Raw genomic sequence first — 27,128 nt, forward strand, 5'->3', positions numbered from 1 at the left:
ACATAGCTCAGTGGGCCTTACGTGGTAAAATAAAAAAAATTGTTTGTAGTTTAGTTTTAGTTTGGTGGTGGGCCGGGTTGAGCTGGAGCGAACACGCCACACCCGGTCGCGGTCCCGCAGCAGAGCGCGACTAATCGAGTGCAGGCGGCTGTGGTTTCTCGTGAGCCTGGGGGGTCTTCTTCTTCTTTCCTATGGCAAGGGGAAACTAGCAGTGAGCATGCGTCCATGTGTGTACGTGTGTGCATGTCGAGGTTTTGAAGAGTGGCAGTTAGCGGTCAGCGCGCCACGTTACGAACCCGGCCACCCGAGTTCGATTCCCGCTCGCGGCCAACGCCAGTGACGATTATCTGATCCGGTCCTGGGCCTTCCTACAGGTCGAGTCAGCCTCAAACGAGTGCCTGGTGCGGTGTGTAAACATCGCCATTGGGGAGACAAAGACGGACCCAACCCCCTCGTGTGCAGTGCCGACCTTCACAGGCGCTCGCCAACAGCCCTTGCCCCAACAGTCTGTTAAGGCTGTACGGGGATCTTTGTCTTGTGGAGGTTGCTAAGGCATTCGTTTGCCTCTGTGGAGGCGACTTGGTGGATGTCGATCACGGTACCTTAAAATGCAGCGGGGTGGGGGCAGCGCGCGAACGATCATCCGGCTCTGGTGACCGCGGCAGCCTCTTTCTCGACTCTTATTCTATCCGTGAAGGACGTGACTGCCGCATCTGCCGTGCCCGCATCTGCAGCGGCTCGGAGATGGCCACGGTTTCCCCAATTCGGGGTTAGCGTTTAGGGGTCGAACCCCGGAGGCTCTTGTGTGGGGTCTGTAACGAGCTCGGTGGGGCGGTGGGGGTGGCGGTGCCGGTGCTCGCCTCGATTCCCGACGTTAGCATGGGGGAGGTGCCCATCTCCATTGGTGGGCGGCCCTGAGCCACTGGAACTTCCACGTTCCTATGGCAGGGCGTTGCACCGGATCTCGCCGATCCACTGCTGGACGAGGGGCATCCTCGTGCCCGCAGGGTCGTGTGGTTTGTTTGACGACGTTGGTCCCACGCCGCTCGGTGCAGGGTTGGCGAAGGAAGGGGAGCATGCACTTGCGGATATTGCTGCGCTGCTAACAACATAGCCTCACGACAGCCTATATAACGCGTCGTTATTGATGCATGGTCGTTACCCATCGGAGCACTCTCCAGGCTCCAAGCTGCTTAGCTTCCATGATCTGAAAAGACCGAGCAGATTCCGAGTGATCCCGTCGTAGGCATTATATGAAGTCTCATCGTCATAATCGGCCATGCTCAATCCACTGCTAGATTGGTCGTAGGCTGTCTTCGTCTTTTCCACGTTATTACGCCTAGCACTTTGGGGAGAAATGGTTCACTTTTGTCGTGCGCTGATAGCGAGCTCAACACGCGCACGTGCAGTGTCACTGGCATTGGGCAAACATCGCAACGGCGGACAGTCGCCTGCCAATGGCTCACCGCGTAGCAGCGCCGCCGTCCCCCAACACACCGCGGAAATCACGGCACGGCCCTTCCGAAATGCCGAGTCCCGAGCCTCGGCGCAAGTCCCGCCTGGGTAGAGCGAAGCCTTGCGGCAGCGACGACGGCGACGTTCTAAGGCGGGGGAAGAGAGATCGGGCCTCGAGTGTCCGGCCACCTGGTGGAGCCGCGACTGTGCCGGCCTGCCCACGTTGCCCCGCGGGCTCCCCCCTCGAGGATGGGCGATGCGCGTTGCCGCGGAGGCTGCCGCGCGTTTCCCAGGGGGTTGCCGCGACAGCTGCGGGATGAGATTGTCTCTCCCGGTGACGCGAGGCCACGACCGGCATTGGGGAGGGGAGGGGGGGGGGCGTTGGGAGGCGACGTTTATTTTTGGCGCCTCGAGTGTCGCGGCGTGCGCCGTTATTCTTGGTCGTGCCGGTGCGAACGCAGCAGCAGCCGCCGCCCCGGCGTCGCGCGCCGACGGGCGGACGCGTCGTTGCGCTTGGATCGCCGGGCCGCGGATTGTTGGGGACCGCGAGCACCGGAACCAGAACCCGATTTTGAGAGGCGGGGGGGGGGGAGCAACACGGGACATTTGTCCAGGGCCCAAATTTTACTGGAGGGCCGATGAAAACACAAACACAATTAATAAAATTAGTACAAAAGACCTGATGATGCAGGCAGTGATGAGAAGGAAGGTGGCACAATTTAAACACACGTGTAGGATAGACAACAACAGGAACATTGAAAGTGTTGTTGTTTGGAAAAATGGAAGTAACCGGAAAGAGAGGAAGACCTCACAGAGAACGTCTTGACGACGACGTAAGAGATTGGTGCCAGAAAGATGTGGCCGCTACTTGAGCAAATGGGCACAAGGCAGAAGAAAGTGGAAACAGATGGCGAAAAGTGCAGTGGACACCTATGGAAATGGGCACAAGGCAGAAGAAAGTGGAAACAGATGGCGAAAAGTGCAGTGGACACCTATGGGCTCTCTGCCCATGAATCGTGATGATGATGATGAATCGATTTTTGGGTGTAAGTAAAATGTTGTGTCACAAATCCCCCTCCTCCCGACACAGCCAAGTAATAGAGTTGTCACGTGATGAACAAACGGGCCAATTTATTTCTGCTTTAGCATCACCACCGGTAATGTTGTTGGAGAGCGATCCACAAAACGTTTGACAATTGAGTGCGGACGTTTGACTGCTAGTCACAACCAGCATCATCATCAAACAGGTGCGAGAAAGCTGAAAATGTTGGCTGGAGGAGGGTTTAACGAAACACGTTTTACTCGCGCGATCTGATCCAAAAATCTGTTGTGAATGATAATAACAACAATAATCATGTTGGTCGCGAAATCCTGCGTGAGGCGAAAAGCACCGCTTACTCGTGCTGCAGGAGAACTCGTCTCACGGGCAACCGGTATCGCGGTTCTCTTATCTGCGGGATTTTTTCCCTAGAGTTTACTCCCCTTATCTGTGGGAAATATAGTGGATAATAGGAAGAACAGGGCCACGGTGTGATAAGGAGAGGTTATTGACCCTACTGCTCCCACGGATAGCAGCATTTATGGGTATACGAGATAACGTATAAGGGGAGTTATCCTGTACAACCTCATCATATTTCACGTTCTACATAGAGTGCACGTTATAATTTTTTTTATTTGCGGGTGCCCGCAGTGCAGTGGGTTTTGCGCACTGCAACAAATCCGGGGACACGACTTCGACTCCCGCTCGCAACCGACAACGGTGGCGAATGTTTGAACCGGTCACGGGGCCTCCCCTAGATGGACTCGGCCTCAAGTGAGCACCCGGGGAGATGAAGACGGCCGTGCGCGTGGGGTGCTGACCGCCCCACCTCCTCCTCCTCGTGTGCCATGCCGGCCTTCGTCAGCGCGTGCTGTGACTGCGCTCGCCCCGACGGTCCGTTTTTTTTTTTTCGTCCGATGTTTTCATTGCAACTCGACGCGAGCCCGGTTCCAAAACGTCGATCGCAGAACAGGGATGACGGTGGGCCGGGGGGGGGGATCGGAAACTGGGCGAACAGCAGCCAGAGTTGGGCCCAGTGAAGGGGGGAGAATTGGGGTGGCTGCCCCACCTAGGCAGGGACCACGTGTGCGTGGCCAGGGGGGAGGGCATGAAGATTCATACGGGGAGTGGGGGGGGGTTGCCCCCCAATAGTCTGTTAAGGCTACACGGGGGATCTTTAGTCAGGGAAGGGTGTGGTTCTTTATCTGCCCCGGTTTGTCTTGGAGGCAAAGAGATTTCCGAGAGCGGCCCGGGCCTGAACACGAGAGGCTCCCCGCTGGCCACCGCGGCCGCCTTGGGGACTCGCAGGGCAGTGGGGCACGCCCCGCGTGGGCTTCGCGAAGGGGGTCGCCGGGAAGCGAGACGCTTTCGGGACTGGGCGCATTCTTTGCAGCTTGACGGCGCGAGCGTCCGCACGGTGCCGCGCCCGTCGACCGTTGGGCTCTTCACGTCCGTCACGGTGACGAGTGTTGGTGTCTGCAAGACTGCAGTCGGGCGGACACGTTCACCCGCACACTCACACACTCACACTCGCACACTCGCACACTCGCACACCCGCACACTCGCACACTCGCACACCCGCACACTCACACACTCACACACTCACACACTCACACACTCGCACACTCACACACTCACCCGATCTATTATTGTGGCCTTTTCCGCCGCTCTCTGGAGAGCCCTGGTGGCAATGACCCAGGTGATAATAGCAACGATACGACTGTAATTGCGCGGTTACGCGTTCGTGGCCGATTAGGGGGTACATCGTCGTTTCAACGCTTCATGGGGCGTTTGTGGCGTGTACGAAATTCTTTGGCACGTGTCGTGACGGGTACTGCGAGATCCGACCGTGTCCGTCCAGTGCTCGCTGAGCTGCATTGGCTTCCAGGTGCTGAACTACTGCATGATAAGGTTGCGCTCATTACACACAGAAAGAGCTTACCACAAAAAAACCACGATACCTCTCAGCTCGTCAAGGAGCATAAACCATCACGCAAACTCTGGTCATCCTCGCAACGGCTTTTGGCAAGCCATCAAACAAAGACAGTCACCACATTGCGTGCTTTCAGATGCACTTCTGCGGCCGTCTGGAACCCTCTTCTTTCGGATATTAGGAAGCCGCTGGAGCTATGCACTTTTCTAATCTAGATTGAAAACTAATTTCTTCATAACTGCTTTCTGTGATAAGTTTCTTGCCCTTCCCCCGCACCTCCCATTAGCGCGGTTGGCTACGTACGGTGCAAAAGAAGTTCAACGTACATACACGTACATCCTGCGTGAGGTGGCTTCCAAATTGCTCGGTGGAGCAACTGGAAAGGAGCAGCTAAAGGAGAGGAAGGATTGGAAGAGTACGGTGGGGGGGGGGCCTTTGCCCAGCGGTGGGAGGAAGTTTCAGGCCGACGACTGTGGCGGCGGCGGCTCTGTAGAGGAACTGAACCGTGATATCGAAAGCCTCTGATGAGACATTTGTTGACTGATATTGCAATCGCCGTATATTTGTGCTGTTAACTTTGGGCACCGTAGCAAATATTTCTATTAACTTTTCCCTCTCGCCTGCGAACGTTCAGCGCGTGCCTTCAGATGCGGCGTTGAGTGCTGCAGCTGAAGTGCAGCGGATTAAAGGAGCGTTTATACTCAACTAACTACTTATTTTATTTTACCAGGTAAGGCCCGCTGAGCTATCGTGCTCTTTTTCAGAAGCGACCGGGCAGCAAATGATAGCTCAGCACAGTGGCTTATCACGTGGAAATGTACAGCAGCCAAATACTCTAAACGCACGTTATAAATGTGGAGGGAAAAACCGGAGGACCCAGAGAAAAATTCACATGACCACGGGGAGATAATGTTCACACAAGGATCAAGGTTGGAATGGATCAACGACCTCCTGTATACTAGGTGCCCATTCGGGCCGATCTACAGAGTGTTCCAGATGTCTTGTGACTTAATATTTTTGCACACTCATGGGTGTGAAAACAGAAATGAATTAGCAGAGGAAAAACATGTTTCGGGTCAGTTTATGGGGGGGATCATAAGACGACATCTGGACCACGCTGTACGAGGACCGTTCGAAGGCTCGGCTGCACTAAATGTCGTGGATGGCTGTGCGGGGATGACGGATCAACGAAAGTTTGTGCAGGGCTTGGGGCAGCGTCTGGCTGCACACTCCTGTGCGCGAGAGTGAGGTCGCGGCTACGCAGAAGCAAGCTGGGCGTTCCCAAGATGGTGCAAAGTGGCGCGTGTGCCGCTGTGCCACGTGCTGCCCGTGGGATCGACTGCGCCAGCGGCGGCGGCGGCGTTGCACTCGGCGAACGTTTCTGCCGGCCGCGCAGCTCGGCGATGCACGGCGCAGAAGCGCGTTTGAGCCGGTGCAAGGTGGCGCGTGAATATTTTTTATTAGGTGCAATTGCGAACAATTAGCCATCTCAGACATTGGTATGTCCGATCGGCATCATCACTGGTTCACTGCAGCTCAAAGACTCCGTAGTCCTACAAGGCGTGCGGTGAAGTTAGGAGATGTCCATGTGTGTGCTCGGCGTTCGAAGGCGTGAAGAGCAGAATCGGTGATCTCGCCGATAATGTGTTCAGGGAGGCAGTTCCATATATCCGAGCAGCGGAGTGCTTAATCGTATGGCACTGCGTCTTTCGTATGAGGGGAGCGCTAAGATGGGCGCGGGTCGGTCACGGGCGAGGAGGTGGGGAACCAGATGTCATAAAATGGTGGCGACACCTGTCGAGTAGAGCAGCGGTCCCCATACCTTTTTGCAGACAATTTTTTCACAGACCGGGGGGGGGGGGGTGTTCATCATTGGGTCTTTCCCCCTTTTCAAATAAGTTCTCCAGCGATGTTTGTTTTTTACTCATTTTGGCTACTAGGGGTTAGCAGCTTGTGTGCTCACCAACACTGTGACTGAGACAAGTGCCCAGTGCGGGAAAGAGGCGCGGACGCAAGTAGTAAATAAACCAATGGGGGCGGGCCACGCACGGACTCACCGCTCACCTCTTGCTGTGCGGCCCGGTTGGGGACCCCTGGCATAAAGGGTCCCTCCTCGGCACCGCTGGTGGGCACGGGCGCTCGGCCGCTCGAAAAAATCTGAACGTTGAGGTCTGTTTCATTCACCAGGTTCGTGTTCGTAGATCTAAAAGTTCATGGTTAACCCTGAACCACTGTTGTAACCTTAAGTGGAAATATCCGGTGTGATGACGGCAATTATGGTGTTGCACGGCGGTTAGAGCGCTGCGTTACGAACCAACGAGTTTCATTCCCGCTCACGGCCAACACCTGTGGTGATTATCTGAATCGGTCCTGGACCTCCCCTAAGTCGGGCGTGGTGCTGGCCACGCAGCCCCATGTGTGCCGTGCTGCCCTTCATGGGTGCTCGCTAACGCCAACAGTACTTGGCTGAACAAATTGTTGAAAGACTATACGGGGGTCTTTGTGCTGTTGACAGATGGAGCCAGTGGCAAGATCAGTGGTGTCACACATGATCGCGTGTCCGTGTCGTGTGTCCGTGCCGTGTGTCCGTGTCAGCTGGGCGCAGCGAAGACGCCTCTTGTGTTCACAAAGCCACCCCTCCACCGATCAAATGTGGATTTGACGCCGCAGCCTTAAGAGAGCTGGAAAAAAAAGTAAAAGGCCCGTGGGGTTCGGGGGTAGAGGCGCGTCTCGGCTGGCTTCGGATTAAACGGCCGTGTCGCGGCTCGCCAGGTGCGGGCGGCGGCTGTTTCGACGTTTCATCTTCGTCGCTGTTGAGTTGGCCACGAGACTTTGGGCGCAGCGTGCGGTAACAACCGGCCGGCTGCAAACGTCGGCAGAGATCGCGCGATCGAAGTCGTTGGGTTGACGCGACTCGGCGTCGTCCCGGGGTGGATACGATCGGTGTGCAGTCACCACGCCGTGTGGCAAGGCAACAGTGGTGGTGGTGGTTGTTGTTGTTGCGGTGATGGAGAGAGCACCCGGCCTCCGCCGTCTCAATGTGGAATTTAGACCGCCGCCTCGGGGCCACCGTGCGGCACGGAAGACGACGGGGACTGCCCCGAAGCGCATTCGAGCCGAGACCCTGACCTGAAAAACCAGAAGTACGGAACGTCAGAGAAAACACCCCGTGTTAGAATCCACGGTGACAAGAAAACTAATATTGAAACTTACACTATTATGACCGGCGATTGTCACAAATAAGCTCTAAAACCATGGTAAAACAGCTGCTGGCCCGTTATTGTTGTGATCCACCCGTAATTACCTCCTTGGTCAACGTGTCTGGAATATACTGCGTCCAAAACCCCCCACAGCTCCCCTCCCGATGCATTTGCTGGGCCACTGCTGCCTCCGTTGAAAATATCTGAGTACAGTCGCGCAAATTAATTGTGCACTCGCCAAAACTCGGCCGAGACTTTGTTAGGCAGCGAGTAGCCAAGACTGGACCCTGTGCCCAGAAACAAAAACAGCTTCCTGTGTAACCGCACCGATCGCGGGCTTCAGCGCAAGACTTGAGCCTAACAGCGGCCACTTTGGCGTTGCGTGGTGGCTGAGTTATTGCTGTAAATTACGAACGATTTTCATGTTGTCTTTCTCCCCCCCCCATGCCTTCCTGTGCCAGCCGCTCAAAGTGAGTCACATTCCACGGGAAGGGCCGCCGGGTGTGGTTGTTGGCTGCACGGCTCGGGGTGGGGTCCCACGTGTGGACTCTGACGGGAGTGGTTCAGCTGCTGCGGGTGGCTGGGTGGGCGAGTTGGTTCGTGGCTGGGTGGGCGGGTTGGTCCATGGCTGGGTGGGCGAGTTGGTTCGTGGCTGGGTGGGCGAGTTGGTTCGTGGCTGGGTGGGCGAGTTGGTTCGTGGCTGGGTGGGCGAGTTGGTCCGTGGCTGGGTGGGCGAGTTGGTCCATGGCTGGGTGGGCGAGTTGGTTCGTGGCTGGGTGGGCGAGTTGGTTCGTGGCTGGGTGGGCGAGTTGGTCCGTGGCTGGGTGGGCGAGTTGGTTCGTGGCTGGGTGGGCGGGTTGGTCCATGGCTGGGTGGGCGAGTTGGTTCGTGGCTGGGTGGGCGGGTTGGTCCATGGCTGGGTGGGCGAGTTGGTTCGTGGCTGGGTGGGCGAGTTGGTCCGTGGCTGGGTGGGCGGGTTGGTCCATGGCTGGGTGGGCGAGTTGGTTCGTGGCTGGGTGGGCGAGTTGGTTCGTGGCTGGGTGGGCGAGTTGGTCCGTGGCTGGGTGGGCGAGTTGGTTCGTGGCTGGGTGGGCGAGTTGGTCCATGGCTGGGTGGGCGAGTTGGTTCGTGGCTGGGTGGGCGAGTTGGTTCGTGGCTGGGTGGGCGAGTTGGTCCGTGGCTGGGTGGGCGAGTTGGTCCGTGGCTGGGTGGGCGAGTTGGTCCGTGGCTGGGTGGGCGAGTTGGTTCGTGGCTGGGTGGGCGAGTTGGTTCGTGGCTGGGTGGGCGAGTTGGTTCGTGGCTGGGTGGGCGAGTTGGTCCGTGGCTGGGTGGGCGAGTTGGTTCGTGGCTGGGTGGGCGAGTTGGTTCGTGGCTGGGTGGGCGAGTTGGTCCGTGGCTGGGTGGGCGAGTTGGTTCGTGGCTGGGTGGGCGAGTTGGTCCGTGGCTGGGTGGGCGAGTTGGTTCGTGGCTGGGTGGGCGATTCCCGCTCACGGCCAACACCGGTGGCGATTATCTCAACCGGTCCTGGGCTTCCCCTAGGTCGACTCGGCCTCAAACGAATACCTGGTGCGGTGTAAACATCGCCACTTAGGAAGACAAAGGCGGCCAGACGTGGTGTTGGCCAACCACCCCCTCTTGTGCCGTCCTTCATAGGTGCTCGCTAACAGCACTTGCTCCAGAAGCCTGTTGGAGCTACACAGGGGTCTTTGATGGGTCAGTTGGGGGGTGGGGCGAGAGTCGGGAGGTGGGGGGCGTTGGGTTGAGGCCTCCGCCTCGTGACCGGTGGCGACCAATCGGATTTGAACGCGGAGGGCGTGGTCACAATAGCGGTCGCCATGGCTACGGAATAACTCTGAAAATATTCTCGTCAAGTTGGGGGTCGCTGTTGGTAGAGCGTGGAGCGCCGCGTGGCAGGGCTTGGAGAGTTTGTTGTTGTTATGAAGAGGCTGAGAGAGGAGGGGGGGTCCTGCAGTGTGCGCTAAACGCGTATGGGGCTTGGTGTTAGATACGTCGGTGGGGGGCGGGTGGGAGCGGTGGCACGCCGGCCGGCGTACAGCAGTGGCGGCGATATTTTGAAAACCGGTCGCGAGCCTCGTCCCCTTGACCCCATCACCCACCCGCACTGTGGGCGGTGAAGCGCGGTCAAAATGAAACACGACACCACCGCCAACGACTCGGTATGGGGGAGGCCTTCGTCGGCACAAAAAGGCGCAAAATCCACGTCGCGTTTTGGCTGCGGCGTCGCGTCCCCAGTTTTCTCGTCGCGCCGACGTCTGAATGTCCCCTCCTGCCACGTTCTCCCGCGAGCGGCCCATGCGGGCCCCTTGGAAGGGGACGGGGCAGTGCCTCTGGGTGGCGGATGTCTCTTCACAGCTCAGGATTTCGGTGGCAAACGTTCTAGTTACTTGTGAACTCCCTTTGACGGTGATGACCCGACCGGGAGGCTGAAGGACTAAAACATTTTCGTTTTTACTTAAACGTGCCCCTCCGCGCCGGCCGCAAGATAAGTGTAAACATACCCCGATGGTTTAAACATCACGAGCTCATTTCTACGATCGCAAAGTACCGGATGAGATCGCGTCCACGCATCGAGGGAGACTGGTGACATTTGACGATCGCGACGAAAGAACCCACAATTGCCACCGTGGGTCGCAGAGAGAAGTCGAATTTGAGGCGTGCGGGTGACCGAATTCCTCTGCGAGTTCACGGCTCAAGGTCACGGGTCGCCCTGGTCACACCTCGTATCGCGCCCCCCCCGCCGCCGCCCATCTCCGGCGACGTCGTGCGCGCAGGACGCCGCCGTGTTTGTTGACACAAAACCCCCACGGCGTTTCCAAGCCAGGCGAGAGGTGGTGGGGGGGGAGCCACTCGGATTAGAGGGAGGTGGGGGGTGGGAGAGGAGGGAGGCGCTCTCTGCGGTCACGTGGTGATTGTGTGCAGCGTGTGGCCGTGCGTGCGTGTGTGTGTCCATGCGTGCGTCCGCGTGTGCTGCATTCGTGTTGCGGGGGAGGAGGAGGAGGGGCCCCCACGTGACCGATGTAAGAGCCCTGGTTGAGCAGTGGCCATCTTGTGGCAGTGTTGTTGTGCGAGAAGAGCAAGAGGGAGGAGAGAGGGAGTGACGTGCGCTCTGCGCGCCAGCCCCGCGTGCATCTCGCTGGGGGTCTGCTTCCACTCGTGGGCAACGTCAAGGCAAGAAGTGGTTCTCCGAAGAGAAAGAAAAAGGGAGATTTTTAAGAAAAAATCATGGCACGAAATCTATTTATTTATCTGGACTTGTGAACACGTGCGCCGGGGTCTCTGGTTGGGGGCTCGTGCTCGCGGCTCTCTCCGGAGCGACCGCACGTGGAGGCTGCTGAGGCCGCGTGGCCCTCTTCTCCCGCGGGCGGCGATGGGGCCCGGGGTCTAACGGGGGCCTGCGGGGGGCCCGCTCGACACGTCTTGCGTAGGGGGGGGCCCGCTCGGCACGTCCCGCGTGGGGGGGGGGCGCGTGCCCCACGAATTCCTGCCGCGCCGTTCCGAGCCACTGAGCGGCAGAGATTTAGTTTTTTGGTTTGGTGGATTTTTGTTGTTGTCACGTGACCTTTAAATCAGGGCTTCAAAAGTTTATTTTTTTTGACGACGGAAGAAAGAAGGGAAAATCAACCGCCGAGTCGCCTGCGGGGGGGCGGGGAGCGTGAGAAGTGGGAGGCGAAGCTGGCGAGGTACGTCCCCAGCGCCTTGCACCCTGACGGAGCGACCCGGCGTGCCCGCCACGTGCGCCGCGATTCCTGTTGCGGTGCCCGCGGGCTCTGGGTGCCCCGGGTACAATCCACGCCGCTTCGCCGGCCAGCCGCCTTATTCACGAGCTCCTTTTCAAAACGCCGCGTGTGCGTCCGTGTGTGCGCGCCCCCTCTGGCTTCTGGGCGATGTCCGAGCTGTTTGACCACAGCCCTCGGCCTCTCCGGCCTCGTCTGCCGTGGCCTTGACGCGCCGCTGCCTCTTGGGACCGAGGGAGGTGTTTTGGGTCTCCCCGTCGATTTAAAATCACTCGAGGAGACGCGCGTACCGCACCACGTGCCTCGGTTGTTTAACGACGTATGCCGATTGTGTGTCCGTCTTATGGAGATTGTGTGCCCGTCTTATGCCGATTGTGTGCCCGTCTCATGCCGATTGTGTGCCCGTCTTATGCCGATGTTACGGTTCGGCTCGCAGAGAATATTCATTTGCACAATTGAGACAGTGTAAATTTGACAAAAGAACGAATTGATCCTTGAAACGTTGGTAATCAGTCGCCCTGCCGGTGGAGGTGGCTGTGGGTTTGTGACCTCGGGGCGCGGTGCCGGTAACGGTGCGCGCGTGGACCTCGTAGGCACCACTGGGGAGACAAAGGCGGCCGGGCGTGGTGTTGGCAACCCCCCCTCCCCTCGTGCGTCGTGTCAGCCTTCGTAGGTGCCGCTACTCGCCAACAGCACTTGCCCCATCAGTCTGTGGAGGCCACACGGGGGGGAGGGGGCTGGGGTGGAACATTTTGTCTTCGTGGGCCTCGTGGTGTTCGCCGCGGAGGCCTCGCCGGGAGCGGCCGCCGTGTCGCTGGCCGCAGGGACACCGCCGGACGAGCCGAGGGGACCCGCTTGGACGACGTGGGGGGATGTTGCGAGTTTCACTCCTCGCGGAGGACGGCTCGTCCAGCATTGGGGTGGACAAGAATGCTTTGTGTTTTTATTTATCGTCGACAAAAAAAATTAACTGTCATTGGGCGAGCTGATTTATTTTTCCCCATTTGATGCAATCTTCTGCATACACCTTGTGGAATAGCTTTGGCTGAAGTATTTAAACTTGAGGCATTTGGATGTCGTGGACGAGATTAACGGTAAATGATTAACGGTGAAGCGCTTCGAAATGTATCCACGGTATGATGCTCCCTTCATCAGGCACACTCCGTGCACGTGGCAGAACCGTGCCGAGGATCTGAATGGGGAGCGCACGACCCGCGCAGGCAGACTTTATGGCGATGGGAATTAGGTTAAATTGCCGAGAGGCGAAGGCGTGTGCCGAAGGTCAGGTGTCATTGCTGGCCATGTACTGATTAACCTGGCAAACTTCACACCATTGATTCTACCCTCACGAATCTAGGTGTTGTTCCCACTGTTTACAGTCTCTGTTGTATCCTTACACGCTCGTAAAATTTTAAGTGTGCGCCATTCGCCTGATCGTAAAAAGACATCTGCGTGTGACTCGCGGACGTCGCAAACGCAGGAACCAACTCCCGGGTGTGCGACCGTCCTGAAGCTCATCGACAAGCACCATCACGCTCACCCTGCCCGCTGGTGGCCCCTGCCGCTCCGTTCACTTTGACAGCTTCGCCGGCGTCGTCACCACCACCGCTGCCCAGTGGGGGTCGATGCGGGGGGGGGGGCAAGGGAAGGGATCGATGCTCAGGGACGCCGCAACCTCCCGGCTAAATCCGCTGTTGGGGTCCTCTGTGGCCGTGGCTTTACCCCCGGGTGACGCGTGCGGGCTTAGAGATCCGATAATGGACAGCAAAGGGGCCGTTCGCCCAAATTGTCGCCTGGCTGCTAACGCATTTCCTCTCCCGGGCAGCGGTCCTGACGATCACTCTCGGTTGTGTTTTGAGCAATTGGCAATTGTCCGAGTGTTATTTTCGACGAGTGACTCACCAACGCGCTGCAGGAGAATGGTCCCCCTGCCCCCCCGCATTCTCCCTCCCGCTTCTGAGTGTAGCCACTGCCCGGTGAAGCAAAGGGCAGCGGCAACAGCCCTCGTACGTACGTTAAACTTCCTTTGCGCCGCACGGAGCAAACCGCGCTCGTCGGAGGCACGATGACAGATGAGGCTTTTTCCCACGCCGTTTCGTTCGTAGGGGATGTTTGACAATTTTTTTACGATTATTTTACCAGGTACTCACTGAGCTACGTAGCTCTTTTTCAGAAGCAACCTGGGCATCACAAATGATAGCCCAACGAAGTGGCTTATGTGAAATTTATAGCAGCCAAATACTCTTAAACGCACGTTTCTAATGTGGAGGGATAAGCCGGAGGACCCGGAGAAAAATCCACGTGACCAGGGGCAGAGAGATACGCAAACTCCAAATATATAGCAGGTGTCAGGGTTGGGATCGAATCCACAATCTCCTGCATACCAGGCGAGGGAGTTAACATCTCGCCACCGCGGCGCCCCTTTATACTTCACACCTGGTGTGAAGGGGAATGGGCTGGGGGGGGTTCAAATATCAGTCGCCACTGATGGGTAGCCATGGCCGGTAATCGAACTCGGGTAGCCCGGGATCGTGGTGCGGGCGCCGACCGCTGCGCCGCCGCTCCAGCCCATCGCCTGGAGCGGAATTCCCAAGCGTGTCCCTCCGTCCCTCCCGAGCGCGTTCCCGAGTCCGCCGGCTGGGCTGTCCGCGGGGGAGTGCTGCCCCTTGGTGGCCCCCCCCCATCCTGCGGTTGTTTTATCGGCGGCACCGCTCGGCGCTCGTGGTGAAATCCAAGGACGCCTTAAGGGGCCCCCCGTCGGGTCTCCCGTGCAAACTTGAGAAAACCGAGCTCGTGACAGAGAGCTGCGGTTCCCCGTGCGCAGCCCAATCATTCCGCGTGTGTTCAACCATATTGTTATTATTGTCGAGAGGCGATTGCAACCAGGATATCTCCGCCAGAGGAACGGCGCGGTGCCGCTGTCGCCAGCGATTGAGGAATGTGCCCATCACTGCATCGTAATCGATAGCAAAGCCTATTGATCGTTCGCAGACTCTGCACTCGGTGTGTTCTTGTGTGGACCGCACGCTGCACGGTATGCGTCTGCTGTGCACCCGATATGCGTTTCACGCATGTGTGTGACCAGTATCCATTACGCCATTACAATATATACATTGTAACTTTAACTTAAAAAATATTTTTTATTTTACCGAGCACACTGAGCTAAATAGCTCTTTTTTTCAGAAGCAAACTCGCCACAAATAATTGTTCAACGAAGTGGCTTATGTGCAAATAAATAGCGGCCAAATAATTTGAACACACATTTATAAATGTGGAGGGACAAACCGGAGGACTCGGAGAAAAATTCGCGCAACCATGGGGAGAACATGTCCTGTGTACCAGGCGAGGGAGCTGACATCTCGCCACCGTGGCGCCCACAAGCTAACACGAGCCGTAAAGTTACAATCCACTGCCGCGTGTCGGCCTCCCCACACCTCGTATTGCGGTGGGAGGATTGTTTGACCATACTTCACCAACGCTGCAAGGGGGCAGCGGGGGGGGGGGGTGCGGAGCGTGCGCAGGGACCGGTTCGGACGTTATCCGCCACCAATGTCATTCGTGGCCGGGAATAGAGCGGGGGTCGTCGAGACCACGGCTCTGCTCGCCAACTGCGTTGCCACCGTTCCACCCCCGACCTACTCCGTCACGGTATCCACCACCTGTAGAGCTCGTGCGTGGGCATCGCGCCAGCGCGTTCACGCACGGCGCGGCAGTGGCCGTGAACAATGTGGGTATTTTGCTCTGCAGAGTTTTTTTTCCAGGCAAGGGGGGGGGATGACCCAGTTTGGCGCAGGTGACCCCCTGTGTGTGTGTGTGGCGATTAATCACCCACCCTCGCTGAGCTGGGAGGGTTCCCTCTGAGCCAGATTGTAACTTGGAAACACGGTCATCGAAGACGATGAGGCTTCGTGTGCCCCGTCCGTGTCAGCGTATCTTAAATCCTGCATCGCTGGGCATTCATTATCTCAATTGTGATGTGGTTGGCATTTGCGATGAAGCCTATCGCATTGTAACATGTCTCTTCGCCCTATTATCTGTCTTTTCACGTGCGCACAAATGTTAAGGTAAGCTACTTCACTTGTTTCCAAACATAGTTTTTCGCTTACCGCATGGATAGGTTTATTGCCAGATGGGTAACAGCGCCAAATTGTAAAGTTCCTATCATGCGGCATCATCATCGGGGGGATCGTCGTTGCGGGGTCATTGCGGGGTCGTGAATCCCAAGTGTTTTTGGCACTCTACTAACGATGTTTTGTGACGCACGCACGCAGCGGCTTCTTGACAATTGCACTGACACACAGGTATTCCCGACAAGTGCCACGTTAAACGAGGAATTACTTGTGCGCACACAGCAGGGAATAAATTAATAAAAATTCCGCAAATTTGAATCACATTTGCACTCTAAAAACCAGCCTGCAGTCATTCCGTGGCGGGACAGAAACGAGATGAGGGTACGCCACCACGGCGTACCGTATCATTCCACACGTAGACCCGGAGCTCCCGTAGCGCTCGACCACGCAGCTTGAGAAAGTAGTTGGTCGTCGACTGCGTTGCAACGGCGCGCGTTCCTCATTACGCAAAGTGTTCCCTCAAAGAGGAACTGTTACATGCATTAAGCGAGCATCATCTTTCAGAATCGGAGTATTTATTTATAGCTGGAGGAATCCAATGAGCTATAAAGATCTTTCACTGGTGTCCAGTAAGGGCACGGGGTAAGAACGTTACAATGACAAACAAAAACACGATAGGAGTGCAAAGTACAAGAAAGGTGAACAAATCACCTGAACACAAACAGATAAAAACAAACCACCCCCATCTTAGCAGGCAAAGCCCACTGAGGTATCAACTTACTTTTCACAAGCGAACTGGCCACAAAATGATAGCTCAATAAAGTGGCTTTGGAACATTTATATCAGCAAAATAATCTAAATAATCCCAATGCCTGTTTCTAAACGTGGAGGGAAAACCGGAGGACCCGGGTAAAAAATCCCAGCCATCCAAAAACCCATCATCCCTTAATCATGAATTATAATCAGACGACAGGTTCAAAAGTTGGCCTTGTAAAAGTTTACCCGCACGCACGCCCGCGGTGGTGGCGGTGTGAAGATTCTATCGTGTGAATTTGAACTTTAAACCTCCCGCTTCGGTGACGGCGACGCTCGGCGAGGTTTGAAGGGAGTCCCCGGGGTCTCCCCAACGCGGCGTGACATCGAGCGTGGCGGTGACCTCGGTCTCTGGACCTCTTACCTGGTCTCTGGACCTCTCAAATAAACGCCTGCGCCCATCTCCTCCAGCGATCTTTCCAACCGCAGTTTCTGACCGCGGTCCTTTTCACTTGAGTTGCCCGGCCCTCGGCAGCTCGCTCCCGAAGGGAACCGCTCCGTGCCTCCCATTTAGCACGGGTGGCCTACGTACTTTGCGGAAAAAGTTCCACATACACACCAGCCGGGAGAGTCCAGCTCTCGTGCTGCTATTAATTTCCACCTGATAAGCCGCTTTTGTTGCTTTATCATTTGTGTCCAGGTCGCTTCTGAAAAGGGCTACACAGCTCAGTGGGCCTTAGCTGGTTAAATAAAAACATTGTTCAATAGCTGAGTTTAAGCTGCAGCGCACGGGACTTGTTCTGTCCGCCAGTCGCAGCGCTCACTCGGGACCCGTGTGGTGTTGACGCCGAGGTTGCGTGCACGATGATGCCGTTGTACCTGCACCGCCGCTTGTCGTGACAGCGGACCGTCAGAGTGATGTCGGGGGAAGGGCGATCGGTGGGGGGCCACCTGAAGTGAGTGTCGCCGTCGGCGGTTTTGTGTGCCAGGAGCCGGCGACGTGCCCCCCGGGACGTGGTTCGGGGATGGACTTCTCTCCCATTCACACGTACTCCCCGCCAGAGTTCGCGCCCGACAACACGGGGTACACCTACGCGCTCAGGTCAGTCCCCGCACCAACTCACTCGTCGTCATCGTCACCGTTGTCGTCATCGTCAGCATCGTAACCATCATCATCGTCACCGTCGTCATTATCACTGTCACCGGTTGTCGTAGTCAACCCACTGCCGGTTGAAGGCCTTGCCAAGCCATCGCCATCTCTGAACGCGAGCTGAGCTCATCACTCCTTCACGACGGGGCGTGTTCTGTTCCTTTGACTGCCGCCCTGTTTGTTGTTCTTCTTGGCCGTCGGCCGTCGTCATCCCTTTCCAGCTGCGACGACGCACCCGGTTTGGTCTCCGTCGCCTTGTGTGTCAGCAGTGCGATGTCTGTAACCTGCGCGTGTTCTCCCGTCCGTGTGTTCTCTTGCCTCTCCGCTTCATTTTATAACATTCATCTGGCATTGCTTCTTTTGTGCACTTTTCACTTTTCGTTCGATTGAGCTGTCAACACATATGGGCTCGTCTAAGAGGGAGCTGCGTTTTGGTGATTGTTTACCTTTGCTTTCACTTCCTTACTCCTCACCTTGTGTAATTTTGATCTATCAGTGACCTACCGATGTCATCGAGCGATCGAAATAACTACGGAGTGACAATAATCCACAAGGTCGGTCACGGGTCCATCCCCGCTCCTACGTCAGCAGTTCTCCTGCTGATGACAGTTGCTTGTGTTGCGATCAAAACGTCGTGATCTATTACTTTTCTATCTACGTGACTTTACTGAAAGAACCAAAGAGTATGGATTCCTGTAGTCACGAAAGCTTCAAATCAAGATTCTTAATGAACGTCAGCACCCACTTCAACCCGGGCTGTCGGCGAATAACGATATGCTGCAGTCGCACCAATCGGAGGGCAATCTACAGGAACTGGCACAGGGTCCTGCCGCTAAATAATTGCGTTGTCTGGGGAGAAGCGTGGCTCTCGGAGAGAGAAGTGGTGAGCGGATATTGCCTCTAACTTCTGCTTATGAAACACAATCGCCATTTTTCCCATTGGTTATTTATATTTATTTATACATCTATTTATACAAAAAGCCAAACAAGCGACGACGTTACTTGCGGCCATCCGTGATTGGCGGGGACGCGGTCACTGTTGCGTGCGCCTTTGGGGTGGCTGGATTAGCCACCTGCCACAGCCTCGGCGTTCCCGGCGAATGGCGGCAGAGTGCACGTGTCGAGGCGACCCGCGGCGCCGTGTCCACGCACGTCCATGCGCGCCCACGCGTGTCCGTGCGTGTCTACGCGAGTCCGCGTGCGTCCGTGCGTTCCCACGTGAGTCCGCGTGAAGTCGTGCTTGTCCGCGCGCACGCTCGCCGGGTTGTTGTGAAAAGTCGGCCGGCGTCAACGTGTCCGTGCCATCGTCGTCTCGCCAAACCGTCGACCGTGGCCCGCCGCCCGACCGCAGCGCGCCGTGCGTGCGGCGCTCTCGTTGCCTCCGTGAAATGTTTACCCGGGGGAAGTGTGGGCACCCCCCCCCCCACCGTGTTAAGTGTTAGGATAGATTCGCTGGAAGCGGCGCAAAGTCGTTTCACAATGAAGTTTTTTTTCAGGGCTGGGCCATTGCTCACTGGGGTTACGCTCTGAGATGGCGCAATCCTCTGGAGGAAATGTCGTTGAGTTTCAGGTTGCCAAATACTTTGAGGGGTGTAATTCAGATGCTAATTATACAAATAATTAGTGGGCACGTTTTAATTGCACGCAGTGCGGACCCTGCCCGTGCCTGCTTGGAACCCGTGGGTTGGGTCTGACGGGGTGTTGAGCTAAACTATTTGTATTGTTCATTGCTACAAGCCGGCGGGCGGCTTGAGAGTCTAGCCGAGTGTTCCTGTACAGGAGATACGCTCGCCCTTGTACAGTAAGTGAAACTATAAAATAGAACTGCTATAAACGATTGTTTTTATTTTACCAGGTAAGGCCCACTGAGCTCTATGTAGCTTATTTTTCAGAAGCGACCTGGCCACAAGTGATAGCTCAACAAAGTGGCTTATCACGTGGAAATTTATAGCAGCCAAATACTCAAAATGCGTGTTAAAAAATGTGGAGGAAAAAACCGGAGGACCCGGAGACAAATCCACACGACCTCCTGTATACCAGGCGAGGCAGATGACATCTTGCCACCATGAGATTCTGGCAGAGGTTTCCAAAAAAATTGGGATTCATTGCGAGGGGTTTGTGATACGATTTGATACGCTGAGTGTGTGGGGGGCAGGGTGCGGTGGCACAGCGGTTAGCGCACTGCACGACGAACCCGGCCACTCGAGTTCGGTTCCCGCTCGCGACCGACCGATACTTGCGGCGAAAGTCCGAATCAGTCGTGGGCCTCACCTGATGCGTAACCGTCAGCACCGGGGAGACAAAGGTGGCCCAGCGTGGTGCTAGAGAACGGCCCACGGAAGCCGATATCACAGAACTACCGCTGACATGAGTCTGAGCGACCTCTATCCCCGTCGGTGTTTAATGGGCAATTGGATTCATTGCCTGCTCATTCTAATTGTCAGTGCCTCTTATCCACCACCTACCACCACAGCTAAACCCAGGCCCTTAAGCGCTCTGTGCATTATTTACACACTGTACACGGATGGTTTTATTGTTGGGAACTGTTCACGGGACTGTTGACTTGTAGTGTTTGCTGCTCCCTGGTCTCATGTTCATTCTCGGCCGCCTGATTCTCGGCCACGTAATTCTCGGCCGCGGGGAGGGGAGGCGTGTGTAACGCTTGAAGGGCTTCCGTCACATGCGCTACTCGCAATGGGAAACCAGCAAAGCGCTCTCATCTCTTGTCAAACTCCGTCCTTTACCTGTCTTGTACCTCGCGTTGCGGGGGCCGCCGCCGCCGTGCCGCGAGGAGGACCGCTGTGGACGCGAGCCAAAGCTGCGGCGCCCATCGCTTCATCTCCACTCGCGTCAAATACTGTGCCTCCGTTGTATTGACTCGCTGAATAAGAATTTAATAATTTAGAAAAGGGGTCCGAGCATTCGACAGCAGTGGGGGGGCTAAGCCTTCTTCAGCCCAACCCCCTCCACCTCCCCCCGACGCTACGGGGCTCAGCGGTCAGGTTTAAGCGACGTGCGCAGCCGTTGGTGAAGCTGCCGCGCCAGCGGCACGGGCACAAGCGCCGGCTTTGTGCTGCTGCTACTGCTCGCGCGGGCGTCTGGCAGCAGCCGGAGAGCACCTGCGCGTGGAGGGGGTGACCGGGGGGGGGGGGGGGTGGGTGGGGTGCCGGTGGATTAATCCTCGCAGCTGCGCGCTGCCGTCGTGAAATATTGATTTGTCGGCAGCGCTGCACGGCGCCGCCACGTGCCGGGGGGGGTTCCGCCGTTGTCTCTCTCGGAAACCGCTCGGAGCTGTGTTGGAGCGTCGTAAATTAATGGCGGCTGCCGCCCGACCGACGGAAACTTTGGCCGCGCCGCCTCGCGGCGCCGTGGACTCTCGTCGGGTGCGTGAGCCCGACGCCCGTGGCAGCGTAACGCGCGCCCCGAGCGCGTTCCCAACACGCGGTGGGTGGGTGGGCGAACGCTGCCCGCGTAGTTTCTGGCGGTCGTGCCATACAGCTGTTCGACGCTCGCACGGGCCAGGAGCTTCTTGATTAATTTAATTTCGAATCGTGCGTTTATCCAGTGTTTGGCTGCTGCTATAAATGTCCACGTGACAAGCCACTTCATTGGGCTATCATTTGTGATGGCCAGGTCGCTTTTGAAAAGGAGCTTTCTAGCTCAGTGGGCCTTACCTGGTAAGATAAAATTTAGTTTAGTTTTATTAACTTATTGAAGAAGTCCCCCGTAGGAGGTCGTGCGTTCAATACAAACCCTGATGCCTTTCGTGTATTTGGAGTTTGTGGTGTCTCTCTCCCCGTGGTCGAATGGATTTTTCTCCGGATCCTCTGGTTTTTCCCTCCACATTTTGAGTCGAACATCACGCGTTTAGAGTATTTACGGCTGCTGCTTCATTGAGCTATCATTTGTGACCAGGTTACTTTTGAAAAATAACTCTACAGCTCAGTGGGCCTTACCTGGTAAAATAACAAACTTGATAGTTTTAGTTTATTTAATTCACTTGTTAAAGAAGTTCCCAGCGCAGTGCCGAACCACGCGAGGTACCACTCAGAAACAACGCATCCGAGTCCGGGCAGCGTCCGTTCCACACGGGGTATTGGTTTGTGTTCAACGTAATACAACATATTTGCCAATTATGCTTTCGGCAGACTGGTCCCCGCCATACGTATGTGGAATTTCTATCACGGCTGCATGCATTGCGGATTGAGCGCGGATGACTCTGAGCGCTGAGCAGCACCGTGGAGGGCCTGGTGTGGATCTGGGAGTGGCCATTGCTCGGAGTTGAACCGGGTTCTCAGTTGAAGCGACGACTGCACGCAAAAATAATTTTATTCGATGTGGTGTTTCACTCAATTTGGTTAACATCCAACTCTGAGACTCAAAGAGCCTTTGGTTTGTTTAACACGTAGGCTTTCTCGACCAATATCATCCATAATACAGGTTTTTTAGGGTTCGATCACGTATATATTTAGCCTTTGGTTTGATTTACATGATTGACATGCGACCCCGTGGGAGATGGCATCGGCTTGGGGAAGTCTTCATCCAGCAGCGGATGGATCGTGGCAATTGATGATGGACCCTCTGTTCACCACGCAAACAGAGTTTGTCCAGTGTGACCCAGAAGTCACGGCGGTTTTCTCACGCGTGGTCCGGCTGCAGGAGCAACACAGAGCCTGAGCAGTGTCCAGCTCGTATCTGTGCTCGACCACATGCCGAGCAGCTGGGCACGGTCGGTCATTCGAAAAATTCGCCCACTCTGCCCCCCACCTCGCCCCCTGCCCCGCCCCCAACCCCGCCCCCCACCCTGCCCCCCGCCCCACCCCCCACCTCGCTCCATGCCCCGCCCCCCACCTCGCTCCCTGCCCCGCCCCCCCGCCTCGCCTCCCACCCATCCAACCCTACAGCTCTCAAACGTTGTTAATCGGCTGTGTCTCTCTTCGTTGGAGAACCGATGGGGGGTGGAGTGCCGGCTCTCGTGGGTGAGGCGAGATTTGGAGAGCGTGGGTGGGAGTCGGTGGGGGTGGGCGGTGCGGGTGACCTCGTGAGCGACCGAGACGCCGTCCGGGAGCCCTGTCCCGCTCCGCCACGCTCACCCCGTCGCCAGCGTTGGGGACCGTGGGGCCGTCGCGAGGGCCGGCTGCCGTGCGCCACTCGTGCGGCCTCGCGGTTCACGCTGCGGAGGTCAAAAGAACAGTGGCTCGTTATTTGACTCCTTCATCTACGTACGTTGAACTTCTTTCGCACCGTACGTAGCCAACCGCACTAATCGGAGGTGCGGAGAAAGAACAACGAACCAAACACAAGAAGCAGTTCCAATTAAATTAGTTTTCAATGTAGATGATTTAAAAGTGCACGGCTCCGAGTGGCTTCCTAACGTCGGAATGGAAGCGTGTTCCCGACGGCCGCAGAAGCGCGTCTGAAACCGTGGCGATGCCAGCGACCGCCGTCTTTTTCTGCACACGGGCATTGTGTTACCCTGGCACGGGTCTGGAGATGGGGCACGTGTCGCTGTACAATGCGTATGGTGGGGGGGGGGGGTTTATAAATACACGTGACGGGAGTGGGTGCGTGGGTGGCTGGGTCTGCCATTCACCAATTCTCACACGGAGCAGTGGCATGGCTACATCACCGAATCGCGGGAAATTTAAGAAGTGCTGACGTATACGTACGTATGTTGAACTTCTTTCGCCCCGTACGCATCCAACCGTGCTCATCGGAGGTGCGGTGTCTGCTAATACAGACTGGCGATCGCCCGAGTCTGTATGATCAGACCACGCACCTCCTCGCTACCGACGCTCTCCACCCTCCGGCTGATCCCACAGCCACTGGGGCGGGCGACACGCGGCGCCCCGACGCTCTCCCTCTGGTCGCCTTGAGCTCTCGCTCCTGCCCCAACAAAGCAATGGAAAGAGAGGCCCCGCCACCTGTGTCGATTGCGGTGCGTGCGTGCCCCGCGGTCCGCGTGTTCGCGGACGAACGTTCTGAAACGGCGAGCCCCGTACGCGCCGCGGCGGTGGCACGGCTGTACAATCGGATCTCCGCCGCGGGGATCGTTAAGAATGCGAGCGACCGTAAACAAGACGAGCGCAGCTGCCGCGCCCATTGTGTCCGCGGAGCGCATTGTCCAAGCTCCCGTCGCGTGGTTGGCGCGGCGATGGAGTAGGGGGGCACGCGCCGCCGGCCGAGAGCGGCGGCCGGAACGGGCCGGAGCGGGCCGAGCGGGCGGAGTGGCCGTCCCGCGCCGTTCTTCCCCGCCGGTCCCCGCGGCTGCGCGTAGCGTCGTCGATGCGCTTGATCGCTTCGTCTCGGCGGCAGCGTTGTCGTCGTCCGCGACCGCGACGACGTTCGCTCGCGCACGCATGGATTCCACGACGCTCGCCCGGCCCCTCTGGAGCATTTGACGAGCGATGGTGACGTGACGCTCCTCGCTGTGGAAACGAGACGATGTCACGCACGGCGCGCCACGTCGCTTGATGACGTCTTGGGAAACCTTTTTGATCGTTGTGGCCAGTTTTCTATTGGGCAATTCCCTAATAGCAACACAACTCTACACTTGGCTTTAATTCCTATTGGATCATCATCATGACCATGAGAGTTACCGTGGCCCCTCTTTCAGACTCATGGAGCTGAAGCATTCAACCTTTGAATGTAATCCTCATCATCATCATCCTCTGCTATGATCCGTCCACTGCTGGATGGAGGGCGTTGCCATCTTTCCCAAGCTGTCACCATCTCGCGATTCTGCACCGGAGCAATCGACCGTAGACCCCGCTCACAAGCTGATTTCGTCACTCCATTTCCTCGGTGGACATGATTCCCACGGACGCGTCCTCTCTTCTAGACTTTGAATCTGCCTTTGATCTTGCAGCGACGCGTCCTGCCCCAGGCGCACTCGCTCTCGACCCGGACAAACGTCAGGTGCCTCCGTCGCTCAAATCGTCGGCATTGGACGACGCTCCTCTCCCCTTGGCAGCTCCTGAGCGGCTCGTGGAGATATCGGAACCCTGCCGCGGTGTAGCGGTGAGCGGCGCACCGCCGGACTTGGATCCAAAGGTCGCCGATTCGGTGCGATCCGCCTCGGCGCGGCAGTTGAAGCAGCGGTGTGGTGGCGAGATGTTAGCTACCTTGCCTGATACGCAATAGGTCGTGGGTTCGATCCCGACCCTGACGCCTGTTGTATATTTGGAGTTTGCGTGTCACCTGGATTTTTCTCCGGGTGCTCCGGTTTTTCCCTCTACATTTAGAAATGTACGTTTTAGTTTAGCTTAATTCACTTCCTGAAGAAGTTCCCAGCACTTTGGCGTTAAACACCAGGACACCGTGCCGAACCATGCAAGGTACCACTCGGAACCAACGCATTCTAGTGTCACAGATTAAGTAGAGTCCGGGCAGCGTCTGTTTCCACGCGGGCTGTTGATGTGTGTTGAACGTCATATAAAATGTTTGGCAATTGTGCTCTGGGCGGACTGGTCCCCGCCATCGGAATGTGGAATTTCTATCACGGTCATCTGCATTACGGAATGAGTCCGGGTTACTCGGAGCGCTCGGCAGCACCGCGGAGGTGCTGGGTGTGGATCTGGGGGAGTGGCCACTGCCCGGAGTTGAACCGGGTTCTCGGGTGTAGTTTAGTTTTTAGTTTCTTGAGCCTCCTGCCCCCACCGCCTCCGTCCAGCCAGCGGTGTCAATGGCCGTGCCGCGGCCAGTCGCCCGGCAGGTCGCGTCGTTTGGTGGGCTGAAGCGTCTGGCCAGAGTGGAAGAGGAGGCCAAATACCTCGGTCTGAGAGGGCACTTGCACGCTCCCCCCAGTGGAGGCCCGTGCTGTCGGCAGCGAGCGCCTGTGGGCCGTGCCTTCACCTTCCCCACGGGTACGCTCGTGCCCCCAGCTAAAATGAAAACTAATTTCTTAAGAACTGCTTTTTCTGTTTAGTTTGTTGTTCCCCCCCCCCCCACAAGCACCTCCGGTGAGCACGGTGGGCTCCGTACGTTGCGAAAGAAGTTCAACATGCATACGTACATGTGACAATGTATAGATGTAATTATCACGTGGTAATAGTTGACGTGAACCCTTACTGACCATGGATGAGTTTCACCTCCGATGAGCACGGTTGGCTACGTGCGGTGCGAATAAAGTTCAACATACGTACAAACGTTGACCCCGCGACCTCGGACCCGATCATCGGCTGAGCGGGCGGATGAGGCCGCGTGGCCCAGATTAGTGGAGAGGGAGCCGGGGGAGCCGGGGGAGCGCGTGAGAGAGGAGGCTTGAGGGGAGGGGTCGCTGCGCCCCACTCCCCCCCCCGTGCCGATACGTGTGGCCGTTATTTCTGCAGTGGCGAATGGCAGCAGCTGCCGGAGCTGGCACGAGGGGAGGGGGGGGTGGTGGCGGCTGTGTCCTAGTTCGCGTACAGTACAGCCGTGCCGGGGGTCGGGCGGTGTATGGCCGGGCCCTCGCACTTGGTTTGTGATTTTGCGTGGATGTTGTCGTACGTTTGTACGTTGAACTTCTTTCGCACCGTACATAGCCAACCGTGGTAATCGGAGGTGCGTGGGATGGACAACAAACTAAACATGAAAAGGAGTTCTAAAGAAATGTTACCTCGTGCGGGCTTCACCCGGGGTGAGTCGGCGATGGAGCGAGGGTGGCATGGGCCCTGGTGGCTAGAATGAAAGGCGCGCCATGGTGGCGAGATGATAATTACCTCGCCTAGTATACAGGAGGTCGTGGGTTCGTTCCCAACCCGGACGCCTGCTGTATATTTGTGGTTTGCATGTTCTCTCCGTGGTCGTGTAGATTGATCTCTGGCTCCTTCGTTTTTTATCTCCACATTTAGAATCGACGTGGCTGCTATACATTTCCACACGGTGTAAGCCACTTGGTTGGGCTATCACTTGTGGGCAGGTTGCTTCTGAAAAAGAGCTCCATAGCTCAGGGGGCCTTACCTGGTCAAATAAAAAAATTGTTTGGTTTAAATGGGGGCCCTTGTCCGATATCTTTGCTCGCCTGGCAGCCCTGCGCCTGGGCCACTCCGGCCCTGCGGCCTCGTGGTCCCTCGGTGTAGACGCGGCGGTGCCGAGCGCCGCCTCTGCATTGTTTCGGTATTGTTTTGTCATCGTTGGCTTCTCACGGAGTGAAGTTTCTAACGCAGGCTTTCTCGACCAGTATCACTATTCGTAACGAGCTTCTGCCGGGTTCGATCGTCGCATAGGTACATCGCCACTGTTCAGTCACGCCAAGTTTAGAATAACTCCATAACCCGACAGAGCTAATCAAATCGAGTTGTCACGTGATGGGCAAATTTTGCCGTTCACTTTGCTCTTTCAGCAAAATCGGAAGAGGATGGAGGAATGTTGAAAAGCCCGAGCAACGTTTTGACAATTTTAAGTTGGCAACTTGATTTGATCGGTTTTGCCGCGTGTACGGAGGGTGCGACCGAACGTCGGCGTCCTCCCCGCACGGCGGTCTAAGCCGGGAAGGGCTCGGTGCGTCTTGAGATAGATAAGGCTAGCTCGGGCCAAAGTCCGCTTCGTCGCACTCGGGCTACGGCGCCCAACATGGGTATGCGGCGATCGCTCCGCACAACGTTCCTCCCACGCGCGCGGCGCAGCTCTTCGTGCGTTCCTGCTTGACCTCTGACTTCCTGTAACATCCGGGCATCGTGACCTTTTGCAAACAGCCAACCGCTCCGAGTTTGCGAATGAGGCGTCCGTCACTCAGTATATATGTACTGTATGTACGTTCAACCTCTTTTGCACCGTACCTAGAGGAGCGGGTG

At 56.8% G+C, this 27,128-nt stretch overlaps 1 protein-coding gene across 4 annotated transcripts in view; it reads left to right on the plus strand.

Moving 5' to 3' along the window:
* The window catches only part of LOC144944624 (uncharacterized), a 56,138-nt gene that overhangs the window by 11,945 nt on the left and 17,065 nt on the right, over positions 1–27,128 (plus strand). For 2 of the 4 annotated variants that reach the window (XM_078872949.1, XM_078872952.1), the window contains exon 2: positions 17,195–17,307. In XM_078872949.1, coding sequence (XP_078729075.1) covers positions 17,195–17,307 — 113 coding nt within the window. Of the gene's footprint in view, positions 1–10,639; positions 11,329–12,206; positions 12,303–17,194; positions 17,308–27,128 lie in introns of those variants that run through there. The other 2 variants (XM_078872951.1, XM_078872950.1) reach the window with 2 other exon arrangements.

This window comes from Lampetra fluviatilis, chromosome 35 (genome assembly GCF_964198595.1).
Source record: "Lampetra fluviatilis chromosome 35, kcLamFluv1.1, whole genome shotgun sequence".
NCBI classification, from domain to species: domain Eukaryota; kingdom Metazoa; phylum Chordata; class Hyperoartia; order Petromyzontiformes; family Petromyzontidae; genus Lampetra; species Lampetra fluviatilis.